The 20,772-nt window shown below is 44.4% G+C and overlaps 1 protein-coding gene across 1 annotated transcript in view; it reads right to left on the bottom strand.

Annotated features, from left to right (window-relative positions):
- Positions 1–631: 631 nt before the first annotated feature.
- Positions 632–20,772, bottom strand: part of stil (STIL centriolar assembly protein) — a 92,044-nt gene continuing 71,903 nt past the window's right edge. The window contains exons 12-16 of the mRNA XM_072510943.1: positions 18,996–19,170; positions 11,999–12,230; positions 9,979–10,195; positions 5,198–5,448; positions 632–2,555 (exon numbers count right to left, since the gene is read on the bottom strand). Coding sequence (XP_072367044.1) covers positions 1,778–2,555; positions 5,198–5,448; positions 9,979–10,195; positions 11,999–12,230; positions 18,996–19,170 — 1,653 coding nt within the window. The 3' untranslated portion in view covers positions 632–1,777. The remainder of the gene's footprint in view (positions 2,556–5,197; positions 5,449–9,978; positions 10,196–11,998; positions 12,231–18,995; positions 19,171–20,772) is intronic.

Here is a 20,772-nt window from a genome sequence, read left to right as displayed (position 1 = left end):
AAATGTCAATGTCATGTGCCAGAACTCAGCTTTTATTGTACGCTTCTACCATTGTTGACCTGTATGTCGCTCTCTGGCAGGCAGTCTAATACACTCAAAAATTACTATTGCACAGAAAACAGCTTTCTTATAAAAGCTGAATGAATGGTAGTGAATGTTTTGGAAGGATGGCTCTCTGAAATCTATGTACTTTCAGGGCCTCGGTCTCCTGATGCACCATCTCAAATGTTGAACATCCTTCCTCTGCCACACTGTACACCCCCTGTCCTTGAGCACAAGAAATAGGAGGAGCAGACCATCTGGTCTCCCTCTGTTTTATGTGTTTCCTGTAAGAGTCAGTTACTAAACCAGTTTATGATGCTTAATGTTGGCTAAAGCAGTGAAATTTAGGCTTCAGTTTGGGTAAATTATGTTTACCAAATGTTTCATGTACAACTGAAACTCAATGTGCCTCTGCTAAAATAGTAACTGCTAAACACTCAACAAATTATACTTAAATAAAACATTGATTGGTTTAGGGCAAAAATGTGCACAAAGTTCAATTACAAACAAAATGCACTGGGAAATAATGATTATTATAGATTTTGATTGTGGAGAACAATGCTTATACAAATGAACAATTAACAACATGTAGAAATTGTGCATATATTTTATTTATAAATTGTTCACAAAAATCCAGTGATTGAATAAACAAAAACAACTGTGCAGAAATCACAGAAAAATAAGAATTAATCCATTGGCTCTGTATGATAAATTGACCAAAAGCACAAATCTTAAATGGAAACACTGATAAACACCTCACACAGGAATGTTAAAAACACGCACACACACACACATATCCCTGAATTTCTGTAAACTTTAGTTCCAAGGTTTTAGCCAAAAATATCAAGAATGCAATCACTGCCAAATTTGGATTAGTGGAGAAGAGCACAGTACTTATGAAAAATTGAACAGTCAACCACAATTTCCTCCGCTGCTCCATTAATGCCATTTTTATCAGCTGGCATCATTTTCCTACCTGAAACATACTTCAGTCATACCTGCCTCGATGTCAACTCATCAAACCCTTCCCTTCATGAAATAACACTTGTACTACATTAGCAAGTACTCTGATATTTCACATTACCTTTGCAAATATGAATTTCTAGCTTTCAATTCAGCAATATCTGAAAACTATTTGTTAAAAAGTACTGACAGAGCAAAACATTACAGCCTTTCATGAAATTTTGGAAGCACGCACCTCAAGAAGTAGACTAATTACTTCTCAGTTTGTTCTCCATTGGTCACATTAGAGAACAAAAAAGTGACTATTCAGAATGCCAGATTATCAACTACCAAACAAACAAGCTCACTTCTAAATATAAACTACCAGCCTTTCATTTGGTTGTTGTAATTGATTGTGCATTACTGACCAGAGCCAATAAAAAGCTATGCATAACTATATTTACCCATTGATTATAATCCCAAGACAGTCATACTTCACAGGTTTCTACCAAGTAAACAAAAAAGCCATAATTTATATGAACAAAATTATAACATTAGTTGTATATATTTACAAAGGACTTTGAGCTGTATTGTAGTTGCCAGTTGATAACCTGTGATTTTGTCATTGTACATTTTCTGGCCATCTGTGTTGAATATTTAACCTGACGTACACTAGAACACGTTAGAATAGTAAATTTGAGAATATTTGTACAAAAACTGGTGTCTACAAAATAGCTTGTACATATCTTGGGGAATTCTTGGCTTTTGAAAGAGTCACAAACAGTCCAGTTAGTTAAAACAGTTTGGGTAACTGTCGGAGTCGATTCACATCTAGAATGTTACCCACTACATCACGGCTTTTTGTAAACTTTTGTTTCTCAGAAGCATTTGGCCTCAATTTCTTGGAAAAATCCTCAGCTCTTTCAATTCCATTTTCCTTTTCAGGGTGCTGGGCATAACATATTTCTTCAGCAAACATATTAATTTTGGGTTTTGGATTATTTTGAATCTGCTGACAATCTTGGGCCCGTGTGTCCTTACTCTGCGGTTTTGAGGAAGCAACCTCATTGGTAATGTTTTTTAGAATGTTTCCATCACTCTTGGAGAAAGATTCCAAGGTACAGTGGTTCTTAATCTGGACCTCAACCACTTTTTCAGACCTTTCTTTTCCCACAGAGAGACTTTCTGAATCCGATTTTATGGGCTGTATGATAGTACCTGACAAATCTTCCTCTTCTTCACTGCTGTGGACATCCTCCACAAGTCCATATCTCCTCATGTATTTACGTGTAGCAAACGACATGTTATTGGGTGAAATCAGGCTCAGGCCTACCATGCTTCTGTCTGCGCTCAATTCTAACAGACTACTTAGGGATGTTGATTCACAGTTACCACCATGTCGGAGAGACATTTGGGAGAGCTGAGCATCATTCAGGTACTTCAGAGCTATAGCATTGGCCTCCATGCTGAGGTCAGCTCCACAATCCCCAAGTCCACTTGTGCCAACATTGACAAAGGACATGTAGTTCAATCTTGGGATAACTGCTTCAGGGTTTATGCGAGCCAATGTGCTAAAAACAAGAAAAAAAAGTTACAAATGCATATACTATACACACATTTATTAAAAACATTCTGCATCACATTGCTATGCACGTCAACTGGTAATATTTCCAGAGATGTGATGCTTTATTAGATCTTTGAAGGTGCAAAGTTTTTTGTGGCCATATGCAAGCAAATGCAAAATACATTTTGCACCAGTGACATTGCACAAACAGTTAATCTACAATGTTGGAAGAGGAAGGAATGTTTGTCAAGGAGAAAATCTCCCTGCTCTTTGACAGTCGGCCTGAAAAGGCAGATGGAACCTGGAGGTCAGCACCATTTTCAGCACTCCCTTTGCTATAATCAGGCTGAATTATGAACAAGTGCTTTTGGGGTTTGAACACACAACTCAACCCAGATCAAAAAGCTACCAAGTGAACAAATACAGGGAGACATGCTGGGCGGGATTCTCGGTTAGCTGACGCCAAAAATCAGGAAATGCGATTTGGCAGAGAATAGCCTGCAACGCCAAAATCGCAGCAGGTGCCGATTTGACACCAAATCGTGATTCTTCCTCGAAAACGGCATCAATGCGTTTCACTCCGCACATACAGTAGGCACCATTTTCATATCATTCGCGGGCCCGATCCGGTAGTCTTCAGGGCTTCCTCGATCCTCCGCCTCTGATGGGCCGAGATCCTGAAGGCACAGTTCACGTGTGTTTAATCCTGAAACCGGCGTGGCGGCTGCCGAGAGAGAGGACGTAGAGAAAGCATCCAACATGGGCATTGTCTGCTGACAGTTGTGACGCTGGCCGGGGGGGGGGGGAGAAAAGACTAGTGGGTGTGGCCAGGAGGTGGGCCGTGGCATCAGGGTGAACGGACACGGAGCACCATTGCCGCAGCCGGCAAGGCAGCCATGCAGCTGCGCACATTGCTGACGACCCGCTTTGAACCTGGTGCCGCGGGTCATATAGGTGTTGCCCCAGGGCACCCCCCTGGGTTCCCTCTGGCCCCAGCTGACCCATTAGCTGTATGGGTGTGCTCCAGCACAACCAGTGCCATCGTTTTGGCTGGGTAAGTGTGTGCAGGGAGTGTAATGTGTATGTGCGGTTGCAGCTTGTCAGCCTCCCGAGTTTCGATCACGGAGCCTGCGAATCTTACACCATTTTTTAGTGGAATCGAGTGTGTTCCACGTAGCACCGGCGCTAGCCCCTCAGCAGTAACGGAATTTATTCAGGTGCGGCACCGGTTTTTGTCGTAAAAGTCCACGGATTCTCCGTTGGCGTCAACACTTAGTCGTCTCAGAAATGGAGAATCCAGCCTACTGTATTCGATACAAGATTAAAAGCACAGTATCTATTGGAGTTCGTCAAATCAAGACTACCAATGTGGTCAAGGGGCAAAACTTCCAATGACTAGAGTCATTCTTAACACAGCAAGATGTCAAGATTGACAAGTCATGGTCCAGGACAGCGTTCAGAGTTCCTCAGTTCAATCAACAAGGACGGTTATGGGGGATATATGTTGATTATTCTTTCGTGCTCATCACAGTACAAAAGTCTTCACATAGCAAAGTAGTCCACGTCAGCAGAACCTGGATATCAGCCAGGCTTGGGTTGACAAGTGAAAATTTGGAGCACATAGTACAGTCTATACCAACTTTCAACCAGAAAAGGCTCAATCATCGCATCTTGGTCACCATTAAACACAAAACAGCACCAGCCTTACAATCGCTTCAGCTTCAAATGCCTGGGAATTGAGTCAAGTGCCCAACTTCCCTGACACCATAAAAGCTGCTCAAACATCTACATTGCTCAAGTATGTGGTGGATTACTTGCTATTATCTGAATGAACAAGCCAACACACTAACAAATCTTTACTATCCAGGACAGAGCAATTCCTCTTGGTTGGTGCCTGCCACTCGACTAAATACCCATTCCCTCCACTAATAATAATCTTTATTGTCACAAATAGGCGTACATGACCCCTGCAATGAAGTTACTGTGAAAATCCCCCTGCATTGCGACTTTAGTTCACAGGTTAAACTGCAACAAAGTTATCCAAAGTGCTAGAAGCTCCCAGTGCTGTAATTTCTACAAATTAGAAAGGCAAACAGCAAGGTAACAGTCACCAATTATACCATTATCCTGAATTAAACATGTATTGTTTCTCCTTGATTATTCCTGTTGAAATTCTGGAATTCCATCTGAATTCACTATCACCAGGAGTATAGTGGTTCAAGCAGCAGCCCACCATCAGCTTCTTTGGACAACTCGTAATAATTGATTAATAAACCATTGCTAACATATCACATTCCAGAGGAAAGGATATGAAAATTCCACCAAGTTAAGTTATTTTTGACCCCATTCAAACAAGTCTATCTAACTGAGCAAATGCAATCCTTGTGGGTAGGGGCTGAGAGCATGTCCGTAGTGTTCATCTGCTAACCTAGTCTTTCCTTTAGGCTACTGTTCCCTGGTGGGAAGTGGTTTAAATAGGAATATTCTGAAGTCAATTATTTTTTAATTACTCTTACTGTTGAAATTTCTCCAAATTGGCAGCCGTGTGATTCTTACCTTGAAAAGAGATGACATTATCTAAAAAGGTCTAAGAAAAAGCAAGTGATTTTGAAACATAGTTTCTTCAATGTCACATTAGTTTATCAATACCTTGCATTTTCAACTTTGCTTTTGGTCTTGGTCATACTGGAAGATTCAAGATCAATTTTCACTCCCATTTTCTTCAGTTGTCTCAGGGTTGCGCTCAGGACATCATTATCTTCCTTTTGACGAGTCTGGTGTTCAGAGCGTTTGTTCCTATTGTCAGTGAGCTGCACAGAGGCTTCCGATTCAGCATCTTTATTCTCAGTTCCCTGGTTTTGTTTTGCAGGGGAAGATTCTAATAGCTGGTTCACCTGGCCCTTGTAGAAAATAAACAAACATTTATTTAAATCTGCTAATTGTGTTATCAGTTTTACAAACTGCATGCATATTTTTGTGGCAATTTCTACTTTTATAATCCTAGTTGATGATATAATTGGGTGGGTAGATCCCAGAATGGAACCCTAGCTCAAAAGACTGGGGGCAGGATTCTCCGTCCCGCTGCACCAGTTTTCTGGTTAATAAATAAATCCCGCCGTCTATGTCTCGCCAGCTGGCTCATGGGTCTTCCCATTGTGGGCAGCCCCACGCCGTCAGGAAATACCTGGGTGTAGGTGGGCTGCCGGCACAACGGAGAATCCAGACAGCGGATAATCTAGCCCCATAACCTTTACATTCTTTGAATAAAACGTGGAGGAAGAGACCGCTAATTAGTTTTGACAACAAGAAAAAACATTAATTAAAGATGGAAAAATTGGATTATAATACAATACTCCTTTACTCCCCTTGAGCTTCACAATTACACACAGATTTTAAGGTTAACACAGGGATTTCTGTGGATTTCTCCTCAAAATCTCCCAGATGGTTGTCATGAGAGTTTCCAAACACCATTCCAAAAAAAAAAGTATGCTTTAAACTTTTTGTCCACAATAATGTTAGCAGTTTGCATTCTGAAATACAGTCCCAGTTTTCCAAATGACACTTTTAAACAAAGCTTCCGCTCCACTTCTAACAGCCCGTCGAGAAGCTTCAACTTCTCTTTCTGGATTTATTTGTCTTGACTGGTAGACAAGCTGTTCACAATTGCTGTAACCATCGATTTCCAGGCTCTCAAAATGCCATCAGCTGTTGATTTACTTCTGAAGTCTGTTGTCCCACTTTAAATCTTGTTGCTGCAATGTCTCAACTCAGAACACTTTTTTTTACTCTTCCTTGAATTGTTCTGAACAATACCTTGGTCTCTGTTCTCTCAACTTCAGTCATCTTAAGAAACTCTTTCTGTCCCAATTCCCATGGTCACCTGGACAGAAACTGGTACTCTAGGATGCCTAAGATAAAAGCAAAATACTGCAGATGCTGGAATCTGAAGCAAAAACAGGAAATGCTGGAAATTCTCAGCATCTGTGGAGATGGAACACAGCTAACGTTAAGTCTGCATGACTCTTTCAGAGCCTGAAAGCATGGAAAGCCGGTCTCTCCGCAGCGGCCATCGTGTCGAGCTTCCCCTGGCAGAGTTGAGATTTGTTTACTCACTGATGTCATGTCTCCAATTGCAATAGATCCAGATAAAACTTAGAAGCTTTTTAAAATTACAAAGGCCTCCAGTTGATAAGCAATGCCCGCATTGCCTGCTGGCTTATTTATTCTTCACGCCATAGCCTTCTCCCAGAACACTTAGACACAGTTGGAACTTAACCAACCACACACATACAAACTCCTTTGTCTGGCATGAATCTAAATATGGATTTTACTCTTCCAGGCACAGTAACATTACAGTAAATACACTTAAAACTATACCTTATTTCTAAGGTTTACCAATACAAATATAAATCCCTTAAAATTGCCTTTGTTTTCCTAATACTAAACTAATGGCATCCTTCCTTTGCTATAATACTTTTATCATGCAGACATTTTAGCTAGGAAGAGGTACTGAAACAGTCAGCCCAGTTTACATTTGTGTCATTTTCCAAATTAGTCCAACAATAGTATCTGTCAAGCACCTCTGAGGCAGAATTCAGGCATTCAGTCCATTATTGGTTTGCAGACAGAAATTATGGATCAAATTATATGGGCCTATTTTCGAATTAACTCAGTTTGCATAACTACATGTAAGCAAAATTAAACTTTATCCGAATGCAATATCTTTGAATTGCCAAAAACGACAAAATTAGGGAAGCACAATGCCTCTTGTACCAAACTGTGAAGGATTCCACTTGGATGGAAGCAAAGCCACCCTCACTTTAAGGAAGTCACAAAAATTCTGAGGGTAAATCTAACCTGCAAGAAGCTTACAGTAGGGGCTCCCAAACTGTGGGTTGCGATGGGGCCACAGTGTGGCTGCATCAAGCTGTGCATAGATCCTCGATAAGACACCAAATGTTGCGGTCCTACTTGCCCAAGTGTTGCGAAGGTTGGGTCGGACGATGAATGTTGCCACAGAATGCTCCAAGTAGTCGGCCCCTACTGTACCACCTGTCCCTTGTGGAAAAGTTTATCCAGGGAAACACCTTTGACCACAAATCCAGCAGGCATGTCCTAGAGCAGTGTTTTTCAAACTTTTTTTCTGGGGACCCATTTTTACCAACCGCCCAACCTTCGCGTCTCACGCCGGCCGACCTTCGCGACCCACGCCGGCGCAGCGATGATCGGGCACACATGTGCAGTGTGGCCGAATTTCTTTTATCTGTTCCTGGCCATTTTGAAGGCCGCTCGCAGCTGGCATTATTAAAAGCCTGCTGCTGCGGCTGTTGCGCGCGGATTTGCGCGATCGGGAGCGGCCCTCCCGTGACCCACCCGTGGGTCGCGCCCCCGAGTTTGACAATGCCTGTCCTAGAGGTACTACAGGAAAAGGAGTTTGTGGATCCAATCGGATGGTTCTCAAAGCAGACTGTGGATCCAATCAGATGGTTCTCTAAGCAGACTGTCAAAAGTCATTTGGCAGAATGCTTCATCACCAGAACTTTCAAACAAAACCTAGCTTGGCTGATAGCGAGAAAGGTCCTCCTCATCAGATCCTTCCTATACGCTCAGAGTCCTATACCATCCGCACGTTGCCCTCGAGGGGGCTATGGTGGGGAAAATACTGTTGTCCATCTCCTTATGGAATGTGTCTTTGCAAAGATGGCCTGGAGAGAGATGAAGTGGTTTTGGTGTGGTCATTCTGAGCAACTCCATGATGCAGGACTCTGTGCTCTATGGGCTGTTCCCAGGGACGCACACAGAAACAAATATCAGATGTTGCTGGAGGATCATCAACTCGGTGAAAGATGCTCTTTGGTCTTCCCAAAACGTATCAGTCTTTTATTGCAAAGAGTTGCCTCCGGCTGAGTGTTGCAGACTGGCACATTCCAAACCCCAGGACTATGTGCTGGGGATGCATTGAAGCTTGGGGCAGCTGCTGCAGAAGTGCAATGGGGAAAGGTTGCTATCTACGCCCTTTCAGCCATAGTCCACCGAGGGGAGGGGAATTGTATAGAATCCCTCAGGCTGTATGACTCGCATTTATTGTATACAGTGGATATTACATGTATCACAATTGTTTTGAAGCACTTGGAGTGCAACTTTATCTATGTAGACAACTTAAATACCTTTGTACCAGCTGAAATGATCTCCTAGAAATGTCTGTAATGGTTTCTTTGACTGCACTAAAGCACCCCAAGAGTGCAACATGATCTATGTAGAAAACCTGAATGTTATTACACTGTGATGTCATTTTGAAATGTTTTTTCAGATATTTTGTGAATAAAGTATAATTTTTCCAATAAAAAATGGAATCACAGAGGTACTTTTTTGGGGTCACGAGCTGCCCCTCTTCCAAGCAGCAATGTCAAACATGGAGAGGAGACGGAGTAGTACAAAGGCTCTGGCAGTAAAACACTGGACCAATGCTATCAAACAGCATGGGGCAGACAGTGAGCCCTAAGCAACCTTTAATCCGTTAACATCAGAGACCACTTTTAGCTGCAAGTTCGAGTGAGCATGTTTGTGCACTGAATTGGCATAGGCAGAGGCCAGTAAGTGCAACAAAGTCACTGACCGAGTGCGGGAAAAACCGTGAGAGTGCGCATGTGTGTGGGGGAGGTTTCAAGCGGCTGAGCTAGGAAGACGAGTGACCATTTCAAACTGTGCTTCTGCTCGTGTTCCCTGTAATACAGGTTCCTTATCCCAGCACAGCAGCTCTCGCTTTGCCAGCAGCAGTAACTAGGCCAAAAGGGCAAGGTGTGGCAGCGGGATTGCATGTACATGGGTGTGCGTAGGTGAAATACGTCAAGAAGGGCTGATGAGTGAGTGGAGGGAGAGCGGCTGAGAAGAGGGGCTGAATACAATGTGTGGGTGGGCTTTGGAGGTGAGCGGTTTGACCAGGATTTCTGTCAACAAGGAATATGGAGAGTTGGCTGAAACCCACAGGAGTACATAAAGTGCTTAGCAAAAATGTTATTTTAAAAACTCAGATTTTCATACGTACGGATTTTATATTGATCTATAAATACACAAACTTTAATAATTATACACTGAATTTTACTACGCTGCTTTACTAAAATCAGAGCTCCCATTCCTGACTGATTAACATAACTGCTGCTGGCCCTTGGGAAAGGACAGTATCAGGCTCTTAGTTGGATAACTGCCTGCACATACGGTCTTGGATCACATAAATTATTAGATATTGGGTAATTAACTACTTACTCACTTGGATACCAGGAGTCTTACTGGCAATTTTAGACTTTCCAACATCAGTGATTATACCATTGGAAGGAAAGGAAAACACGAAGGAAAAATATCCATAAATTCTGCAAACAAATTCCCATGAAATGCAGCATAGAAACAGAATTAAAATATAACTGAACACTTACCATTAAATTCTGGTAAAACCTTTGTTCATCTTGTAATGGGGAGTTATTATGTGATTCAGTGATATGGCCATCATTTTTTTCTGTTTCTTTATTATCTATATGATGTGGTACATCTGATGGGCTACTTTGCAGGTATGTACTTGCACTCTCTCCCAGCACGGGGCTCTGAAAAGTGATATGAAGGTCCCAGCAATTTTTTGCACACTCAGGTGAACAGCTAAAGGGCAATGAAATTGAAAGTTTATTCATATCAATGTACAGAAAGATTCTGGATACATGCAAACTAAATGGAAACAAGGCCAGCTTCAAAATGCTGCCACATAGTGGTAACATCATGCACTTGCATGAGGGAGGCAGAAGTTTTTAAATTGATAAAATTGAAAAGACAAGGCAAATTGGTTTCCCTACCACTGGAAAGTCTGAGAAATCCAAGTGCAGCCCAGACAAGGGCAAAATAACCTTTCCTGTGCTAAAACCTTTGTAGAGACAATAGTTGCCATAGACTGGTGACTTTTTAAGGTCACTTCACAAATGCACCATCAAAGTATGGTTTCTGCAACTTCATAATTTCAGTGTCTATCTTTCCCCCTGCCAACCAAAATATCAAAATGGCGACACTTTTTGAACAGTCATAGCTTAATAATTGTGATTGAACTATTCAGTTTTATAAAAAATTGTAAACCATTGAGGTTTTTGTCCAATTAGAGCATCCAAGAAGCGCAAGGCCAAAAACAAAATGAATCATGATGCTCGGAGTCTTCTGCAACAGTCACTACCACATCTGGATAGGATTACTACTTGTACAGTTTTCCAATAATCGAAAGCAGAGCGCACAAGCACCTTGTAGTTAACACCAATCACGATTTCTAATGAAAGGCAAACATTTCATACTTCAGTTTCTGCTCTACCTGTTAGATGTATTTGCAGTGTCTAAAGCCAACAGCAAAGCAGAGAGAGGACCTCTCAGTTGTGGAGTATATCAGCATTTAAGCTGTAGAAAAGACTATTGCACCAAATAAGTTGATCCATTGGCTGTTTTCTTCCTTCGCTTGCTCATAGCATCTAGTTCAAGACTACAGACAAATCTAGTCTAGCTCTGGTGGTCTATGTAGGAATTCTTGAATTACAATTGAGCAATTGTTTAACACATCTAGGAGGTACACAATAAAGGATATTTGCATTTGCAGTAGATAATGGAAACAACTACAAAACTACTGACTGATCAGTGTGGTCACTACTTCCTGAATGTCAATAAATCTGCTTTAAGGACCTGCAAGAAAGATATGAAGATGGCAAACACTGACACTGACAATTTTGAGACAGTTGCTAACAGCCGTGACCTCTGCAGGCTGATTGTTTGGAAGGCATTAGAAGGGACGACAGAAATGAAAATGAATCAGACGCCTTCTCAGCCCAGTGTCTTCCTCCGCAGCAAATGCAACAGTGAATTCCATAACAGATTGGGATTCTGAGCCATACCAGGCAATGCTTAACACAGTTGACCACAGAGCAAACCATCGTCTTGTGAGACGGAAGGCTGCCTCTCTGCTTTTGTTACACTATACGTTTCCCAACTACACGTTCATAGCTGTTCAGTGACAAAAATGGAGATCATCTATTCAAAGCTTAAGTTTATACCAATTAGATTAAAACATTTGTACAACAGCAAATCTAGAAAGAGAAGTACAAAAAAGCAACCATAAACTCGGTTTTAAAATCCTCCTGTCCAATCCCCCAAGTCTACAGTGGAGCACAGTCATGGAAATCACTTACTATTGTCGCTTTAAAAAGGCATCAGAATTGCTTTTACATGTGCTCTGCTCAACTGTAGGTAGATCCAGATATCCAGATCATCTTTATCCTTTATGTCGAACTGCAGTTTTAATCTATCAATAGTGTTAAATGTAAATTTAATCGACCTGCATTCAAATTTTTTTAATTGCTCAATTTCCTTCTGATGCAAAATGATATTCTATGTTTGAAAGTTATTTTCAATTATTTCAATTTATTATAGTCTTACTTTTGTACAACAGCAGCTTGATCAGAACTTTCTGTTGTGCCCTGACTGTTCTCCACAAAGCTGTGTATGTCCACTTCATTCAGGGAAGAGGCAATACTGGTGTGACTGGTGTCCTCAGTTTTAAGAGAGAGAGCCATTTCTTCATTAGATAATTCAGAATCATTCAGCTTTAGGTTGGGTACAGATTGATGCACCTCTTGTTCCTCAGGCGGGCACCAAAACAAACTGGCACCTAAGAAAGAATAATTAAGTCATGTTAATAAGATATTACGAGAATGCCCTCTTTTTAAAATGTGCTACTGGATCATTATTGTTCATATGAATTATTAGAGCAAGCAGACTTGGTCTTGATTTAACAGCACCTCTAATGTAGTAGTGAAGCACATTCAAAGTGCCAGTTAAGTTCATTTATTCATGTTTTGGGTTTAGGATCTCTAGATTAGACTAGCGTACATAAAAAGACAGATAACGAAATCCCCCAGCACAGTGCCACTGCTCAAGGGCTCCATGCATCGAGGTCAACTCATTGTTGTGGTCATTTACTAACAGCAGAATGGAAGTGCAAGGTGCCATATTTACAGGCAATAGCGGTCAGTCAAAAGCTACTAGCTGCAGGCGAGTACCAGTAGAATTAAGTGTGTATTGTCTATTTTGTACACAAGCTCCCAGTGTCTTACGCAGTCAGCTACATTATAATTGTGGTGGCCTTTACTCTATACCCAAAAATACTAGGGATGCTTGCAATTGCCACTGAGCTTTTGGCCCAGTAAGTTCTCTCAGGAAGGTGGCTTTATAACATATTAAACAACAGGTAATACCAGGACTGTGAAATACAAGGGATCTCTTTGATAATGGTATAGTTTACTGGCACTCCTATAAAATGTTATTCATGAAGGCCCACCTTCTCAACTTTGCATCTCACCTGAGGTGTGGTGATCGTCAGGTTAAATCACCATCGGTCAGCTCTCCCTTTCAAAGGGGAAAGCAGACTACGGTCATCTGGGACTATGGCGACTTTACCTTTAGTATAAATGTACAAAAACTTGAATGGAATATTAAACTATAGAATTGTTATTATGCAGCTGTAATGTGCATTTGTTGAAAGTTAAGGATTTTTTTTGTCAAAAGCCAACTATTCACATTTCCTTTTAAAAAAAAACTGGCTGAATTTTTAAACAGTATATAAATGAATGGATGATTTGCCTAGCTTTGGCAAGAGAAAAAAGTCTCCAGGGAAACCCTCACTATGAAAGTCAGTACAGGGATAAGAGGTTACTCAGCTGAGAGAGGAGGCAATCAGCAGCGGAGAATAGTTTTGGACTGATTCTGGAAAAATTAACCACCAACTGAAGGAGCAACGTAAAGTATAATCATGGTGGGGTTTTCAGTTGTTTTAAAAGTTAAACAGTGGAAACCTTTCTGTAGTTTAGAGTTTAAGTTGCCTACAAAAAATAATGTTTAGTCAACAGTTTGTTGCAGTAAAAATCTTAAAACGGGAAGTCTTGTCATGTGATCCTTCCAACCATTCATTGGAAATTCTAAGGCACAGTCTCTATGGGGATTGTTGCACTAAGGTGCACCTCCGGATCCTTATGTAATAACAACTAGAACTGTATGCACCAAGCTATTAGAGTATTTTGGAAACATCATACTTCTCAGATACAGTGAGCAGTATTTTGTAATCTGAAGAATATCACATATTAAAAAACAAAGCAATACTCATTTCAATCAGTGGTCAGAAGCTTATTTTTTGGTAGACTTTACAGATGTAAATTCATATCCAAACCTCAACAATAACTGGCAGGCAAAGCAGCCATGGAGAGCTTTCCGCAGAGGTGCCAGATTGTTGGTTCTCTCATCTTAAGTGACATTGCTATAGTTCTTTGGAGTCAAAATGTTTCCTACATAATAGTAAATACAAACATAGCATTTACAGTGCAGAAGGAGGCCATTCGGCCCATCGAGTCTGCACCGGCTCTTGGAAAGAGCACCTCACCCAAGGTCAACACTTCCACCCTATCCCCATAACCCAGTAACCCCACCCAATACTAAGGGCAATTTTGGACACGAAGGGCAATTTATCATGGCCAATCCACCTAACCTGCACATCTTTGGACTGTGGGAGGAAACCGGAGCACCCGGAGGAAACCCACGCACACACGGGGAGGATGTGCAGACTCCGCACAGACAGTGACCCAAGCCGGTAATCGAACTGGGACCCTGGAGCTGTGAAGCAATTGTGCTATCCACAATGCTACCGTGCTGCCCATGAGGGGCGTAATCAAACAAAAAAGTTTCAAAGTGTGGTAGCGAGCAGGAAATGCCGAGTGTTTCCCGACAGTCAACCTGGCAAGGCCGTCACTGTATCTAATGTTAATTAAGGCACTTACTGACAGCCCATGCCTTTACGCCGTAAATGACTGCCCTATCGGCTGATTCGCTGGGACCGTACTCGGCAGCTCCCCGCTAACAAGGCTGAGCAGCACTTTATCCGATCCCGCAGAGCAAAGCCCTGTCAGCACGCAATCGTGCCACCACATAGACCAGCTCCACGATTCGGGGATGCCGACATGGCCAGACCGATGGACACGGTAGATGCCCTGTGTCTCTCTTTGCCCGCCCACCCCCCCTCCCTCCCCCTCGCTAAGTGGCTTGGAGGGTAAGCCACAGGGCAGCCAGTGCTGCCTGGGGTCAGTGGCAACAGCCACCAATGCGGAGTGTGTGACAAGGAGTAGCGTCACCCAGATCAATCACCGAAGTACAGATTGGCCACCGCCGCAGAGGGGTATATTCACCGGCGCCCACCCAGATGCCCTGTCACATTTGAGTTGTTCATGCCAGGATGATGATCCTTCCCTCCCACTGACCACATGTCCATTCTCCCACAGGATCGCCATCCGATGGCGCCAGCCCATCCAGAGCCCACCCCCCCTGCTCCCCAAAAGAACAGGGAGAACAGCTGAGCCTCAGGACCAGGCTAACCTGGGGCTGATGCAGTCGATAGGGTGTGGCCGTGAGATTCTGAAGGGGATGTCACCAACACTCCAGAGGGTCCATAACAAATTGGAGGTGACCCAAAGGCTACAGGCGCAGGAGATTGCACCGGTGATTGCGCCAGCGATGTGTGGCACTGAGGCCAACACTGTTCGCGTGGCGACCGCAATGGAGAGACTGGAGCACGATGCTAGCATCATTTAAGTGGTGTTGCTCAGTCAGTGACGGCCATGGCGGAGTGCCTCGAAAGCATGTCCGAGGCGCTGGGGGACGTGTCCCTGACGCAGGTGGACCTTTCCGAGGCCCTGCGAAGCATGTCCCAGTCTCAGGTGGGTATTGCTGAGGTGCTGCGGAGCATGTCCCAGATGGGGAGGGGGCGGTGCCAGGGCATGTGGGGGTTGCCTCCGGAGTTAACGTTGGCGAGGCACTGCAGAGCGTGGCCCGGTCACAGGGGGGCATCGCTAAGCTGACACCATAGTGCAGACATTGGGGAGCCGCCAGGGCTGGCAGACCCAGATGACGCAGGGATATCGGAGCTCAATCCAGCTGATCCTCCATCCGAGGTGACCCACGGGGCTCTACAGACACCGATTGGGAGTTCGGAGTGCTGGAAACCGACCCGGATCCTCCCTACGAGGATCGACAGTGGTCAGCAGCTCTCCTGAGTCCGACCCCCCAACAAAGGCGTATCTTGGGGTCAGCTTGTGGAACAGGATGGCACTGCAAGGCATGCGCCACCACCAAGTCAGATGGGGCCCTCCAGAGGACATGCGCCAGGGGCAGCAAAGGCCACAGGATGCAGTAATCAGCAACTGCTCTCACCTCCGGTTGTGGGGGAACAGCTAGACATAGTGGCAGAGCATGGAGGACTAAGCAGAAAAGAGGATCACTTAAGAGGGCGGAGGGGGTGGAGTAAGAGAAAGGTGGCCGGCACATCAGGGGCCAGGGACAGTTAGAGTCACAATTGTACAACATTAAAACACGCTACACCTGAGACATGTGAAGCCTCTTACATTATTCCGCACTGTGGGAAGGCTTTCAACCTCCTCCCCTGTTAACCTCTGCCCTCCCGCGGCCCCCCAGGCTCCCTGCTACTAGACCTGCCCACCTCCTCACCCCGCCCAAAGGCATACTATGAGCAGGTGATGGGTGTGAGCGGCTCACAGCAGACAGACTATGGCACGGCACCAGAATTCAACTCACAGCAGGTTATCACCACCCTCCTGCCTTTTATATTGACCCGCTGACAGTGCCGACACAGGCCCATCACCCTAAAGTGATGTAACACAGACCTTGGGAGGGTGGAACAGGGCAATTGGGAGGGTGGGGAAATAGTCGGGGAGGTGGGATTCCAGATGATGCCACGGCCTATGAGGGGATGAGGGCCTCACTGGTCCCCCGGGCATGCTGGACCCTCGCAACCACCTGTCCTCCACCCTTCGGCTGATCTTCCCCTGGCTCGTCCTTCAGCCCTTCTTGGCCCAGCGCCTCCTCATCCACCTTCTCGGGGTGGCCGAATGTTCCTCCTCTAGCAAGTTGCCCCGCTGCTGTGCCAGTTTGTGGAGGGCACAGCAGACCACCACAAAGCAGGCGATCCTCCTGGGGGGGGGGCTATTGCAGAACACCACCAGAGCGACCTAGGCATCAGAACCGCATTTTAAGCAGTCCGATGCACCGCTCAATGACATCCCAGGTGGCCACATGGGCCTCATTATATCAGGTCTCCGCATCGGTCACCAGCATTCGTACCAGCCAGGTTCTATGCCGGGGAACTCTGACTGCCGCAGGAAGTAGCTGTCAAACACACTCCCGGAGAAGCGTGAACATACATGCATGATCTTGAGGTGGTGGTCGCATACAAGTTGGACGTTTGGGGAGCGGAATCCCTTCCTGTTAATGTAGGGCAAACCCGACAGCCCAGTGCACGCATTGTAACGTGCATGCCTTCTATTACCTCCTGGAGCAGAGGCATCCCGGCGATCACAGAGAGTCCTGCTGCCCGGGACATCGGTGACTTGTGGCCTGTTGGTTTAGGTACGCCACACAAGTCCCCGCTCGAGCCCTGGAATGATTCTGAGGCTTAAATGTTCAGGGCTGCAGTGACCTTGGTGGCCACCCAGAGCGGGTATCCTCCTCTTCATGGTGCCAAGTCCGTATGGCACAGGTGTTGCATCGTCCCCTTGCTGAGACTAGCATCGCACAGGACATGCTGTTGGTAATCTTTTCAAAGGACTAGCAACGCCTGTACACAGTGGGTCGTTGCTGGCCTCCCCCTCTGGATACCTCCTGGCCTGATGGGCGGCCAGGTAGTCAGGGTGTGGGGTGGGGCCCTGCACATGGGCCACCGCCTCGAGCCTTTGTCGTCGCTGCTGCCGCTGCCTTCTCCGAAGTTTGGCCCCTGGACTGCCAACACCACCGACAAACCAGCTTCCGCAGGGTCCAAGATATAATGTAATATCTGTAAGGAATTGGAGAAGGTGAGGGACTGACAACCAACTACAGCTTTCACCCCGGTACCCTCTGATCACCCAAGCCTACCCGACGCTCACATTCCCTGCCATCCCTCAGGGTGCCATCCAATACTCCCTGCATATGCACAGCAGTGACCTCTGGGCACCGGAACCCAGACCCTAAACCCCTGGACCTGCTAGAGGTGGCGGCGAGGGTCTGGCATGCCCGGAGAACCAAAGAAGCCCTCATTCTCGACTGCTTCTCAAAAGGTTGTGGCTTCCTCCATCATCTGTCCCCATCTCCCCACCCACCGGCCACCCCCCCCACCCCACCTGACCATTTCCCACTCTGCTGCACCAGCCTCAGTATTCAACGGATCATGTCATGACTCCAGCAGCCTCTGTATTCAATGGATCATGTTCTGTCATTTCTGACCACTCCAACATGATTTTTTTCCTCCCCTTTCAGCATTCCAAAGGGACCGAATACAGTGGTCCACACCTGTCACCTCTAACATCCCCTCCTTTCCCTAGGGCAGATTTCCATGCCAGCGTAGAAGATGCAACACCTGTTCCCGTTGCACCGTCCAAGGTGCCAACAGTCCTTCAGATGAAACAATGATTTACTTATATTTCAGTTTAGAATATTACTATATTCACTGCTCACATGTGAGAGACCAAACACAACACAGACTGAATGAGTACTTTGCAAAACACCACCATCCATTTTGCAAGTGCAACCAAGCTCTCGTCCCCCGTCATTGTAATTCTCCACCTTGCTCCCACCTCAGAGCTTTCTGTTCTTGGCCTGCCACAGTAATCCAATGAAAACTTTAACGGTCTGCATCTCATCTTTTGACTGGGCACTTTACAGCCATCTTGACTCAACAATGATTAACAATTTTAGTCTGTTACCTCCCCACTCCCATATTTTAATTTGTTTTAGGTTTTTTTCTTTCTTGTTTTCCTCTAATTTGACTTTTTGAAGGTGATGTTCGGGATCCTACCATTCATATCTCCTCTGCACACATCTTCTGTTTCTTCACTTATCCCATTACTACTCCCTTTGGCCTTGCATCATAATTCCCTTCTATCATTTAATCCCTCCTGCCCTCCATTCTATCCACAGATCCACCATTTTCCTCTTCCCACTGTTTCCCCTTTCACCTGCTCAAAACCTATTGTACTGCTAACTTTCCCCAGTTCTGATGAAAGGTCACAGACCTGAAATGCTATCTCGATCTTCTCTTCCCAAAGATGCTGCCAGAGTCGAGTATTCCCAACATTTTCTGTTCTTATTTCAGAATAAGGATTTCTTTCTCCTGATACCATTTGAGACACAGTAGACACATTTAAACTTGTTGCAAGCCTGGTGGACTCAATAATTTTTAAGTTACAAAACAAAAAGTGCTCCAAGTTTGATTAGTACACACACAAACGATATAGCATTTCTCAAAGAATTAATAAAAATTGCTTATACATTTCTGTTTAAATATTCAAATTCAAAAAAAATTGTACTATTCAGTTCAAATGCTGGATATTCTGCTTCTCACCTGTGCTTACGGCGATGCTAACACTTTTTTTCATGTGAATTCCAGATGTCGGAGTTTCCATAGCAACAAATCCCACTGGCTGCGGTGAGGCATTAGAAATGCCGATACTTTTTGAAGAGCAATGCGTCACAGGAGTTGCAACACCACATTGCTGCGTGCTCAGAAGTCGCTGAATCTGAGTAAAGCAAACATTCAAAGTTAACTAAAGAATACAAATGATTTATTGGGTTTTCACAAAGCTTTAGTATTTTGAAATATTATCAGGTTAAAGGATTGATACCCTTACGTCAGTTTGCTTTTGACATGAGGGTCTAAATGAAATCAGACTGATTGTCTGATATGGAATACATGTTCTTTTCCTTGTGGACATGCATCATTTACCCAAAGGCCATAGAACCAAAGGGCAGGTTGACAATAATCAGCACTGTATGATTCTCACATCCCCAGAAGAACACAACTGGAGTTTAACCAAGTCAAAATGCTTGCACGGTTCACATTCATCAGGACCATTGGTTTGCAGCATTGTTTGGAGTACAATGCAAAAAATCCCAATCCCTAGTTGACTCTTCGTTTAACAACATTGAGTCAGGATGGTTAGTCAATACCATGGGCAAAAGTTATGGTTTTATCGGGGCAGCTGTTAGATCATTGATTTAATTACAGAAGTTCAGCTCAGTTGCAATGTGCTATCACTGGCCACCTTGAAACAGATGCACTTCATCGCCCTCCATCATCTTCATATACATGATACTTGTCATTGGCAAATAGGGTTAAGGAAAATCCCAAGGCTTTTTACACGTACATAAAAAGCAAGAGGGTAGCCAGGGAAAGGGTTGGCCCACTGAAGGATAGGCAAGGGAATCTATGTGTGGAGCCAGAGGAAATGGGCGAGGTACTAAATGAATACTTTGCATCAGTATTCACCAAAGAGAAGGAATTGGTAGATGTTGAGTCTGGAGAAGGGGGTGTAGATAGCCTGGGTCACATTGAGATCCAAAAAGACGAGGTGTTGGGTGTCTTAAAAAATATTAAGGTAGATAAGTCCCCAGGGCCTGATGGGATCTACCCAGAATACTGAAGGAGGCTGGAGAGGAAATTGCTGAGGCCTTGACAGAAATCTTTGGATCCTCACTCTCTTCAGGGGATGTCCCGGAGGACTGGAGAATAGCCAATGTTGTTCCTCTGTTTAAGAAGGGTAGCAAGGATAATCGAGGGAACTACAGGCCGGTGAGCCTTACTTCAGTGGTAGGGAAATTACTGGAGAGAATTCTTCGAGACAGGATCTACTCCCATTTGGAAGCAAATGGACGTATTAGTGAGAGGCAGCATGGTTTTGTGAAGGCGAGGTCGTGTCTCACTAACTTGATAGAGTTTTTCGAGGAGGTCACTAAGATGATTGATGCAGGTAGGGCAGTGGATGTTGTCTATATGGACTTCAGTAAGGCCTTTGACAAGGTCCCTCATGGTAGACTAGTACAAAAGGTGAAGTCACACAGGATCAGGGGTGAGCTGGCAAGGTGGATACAGAACTGGCTAGGCCATAGAAGGCAGAGGTAGCAATGGAGGGATGCTTTTCTAATTGGAGGGCTGTGACCAGTGGTGTTCCACAGGGATCAGTGCTGGGACCTTTGCTCTTTGTAGTATATATATAAATGATTTGGAGGAAAATGTAACTGGTCTGATTAGTAAGTTTGCAGACGACACAAAGGTTGGTGGAATTGCGGATAGCGATGAGGACTGTCGGAGGATACAGCAGGATTTAGATTGTCTGGAGACT

This window comes from Scyliorhinus torazame, chromosome 7 (assembly GCF_047496885.1).
Source record: "Scyliorhinus torazame isolate Kashiwa2021f chromosome 7, sScyTor2.1, whole genome shotgun sequence".
NCBI classification, from domain to species: domain Eukaryota; kingdom Metazoa; phylum Chordata; class Chondrichthyes; order Carcharhiniformes; family Scyliorhinidae; genus Scyliorhinus; species Scyliorhinus torazame.
This window is presented reverse-complemented; position numbering and strand designations above follow the sequence as displayed.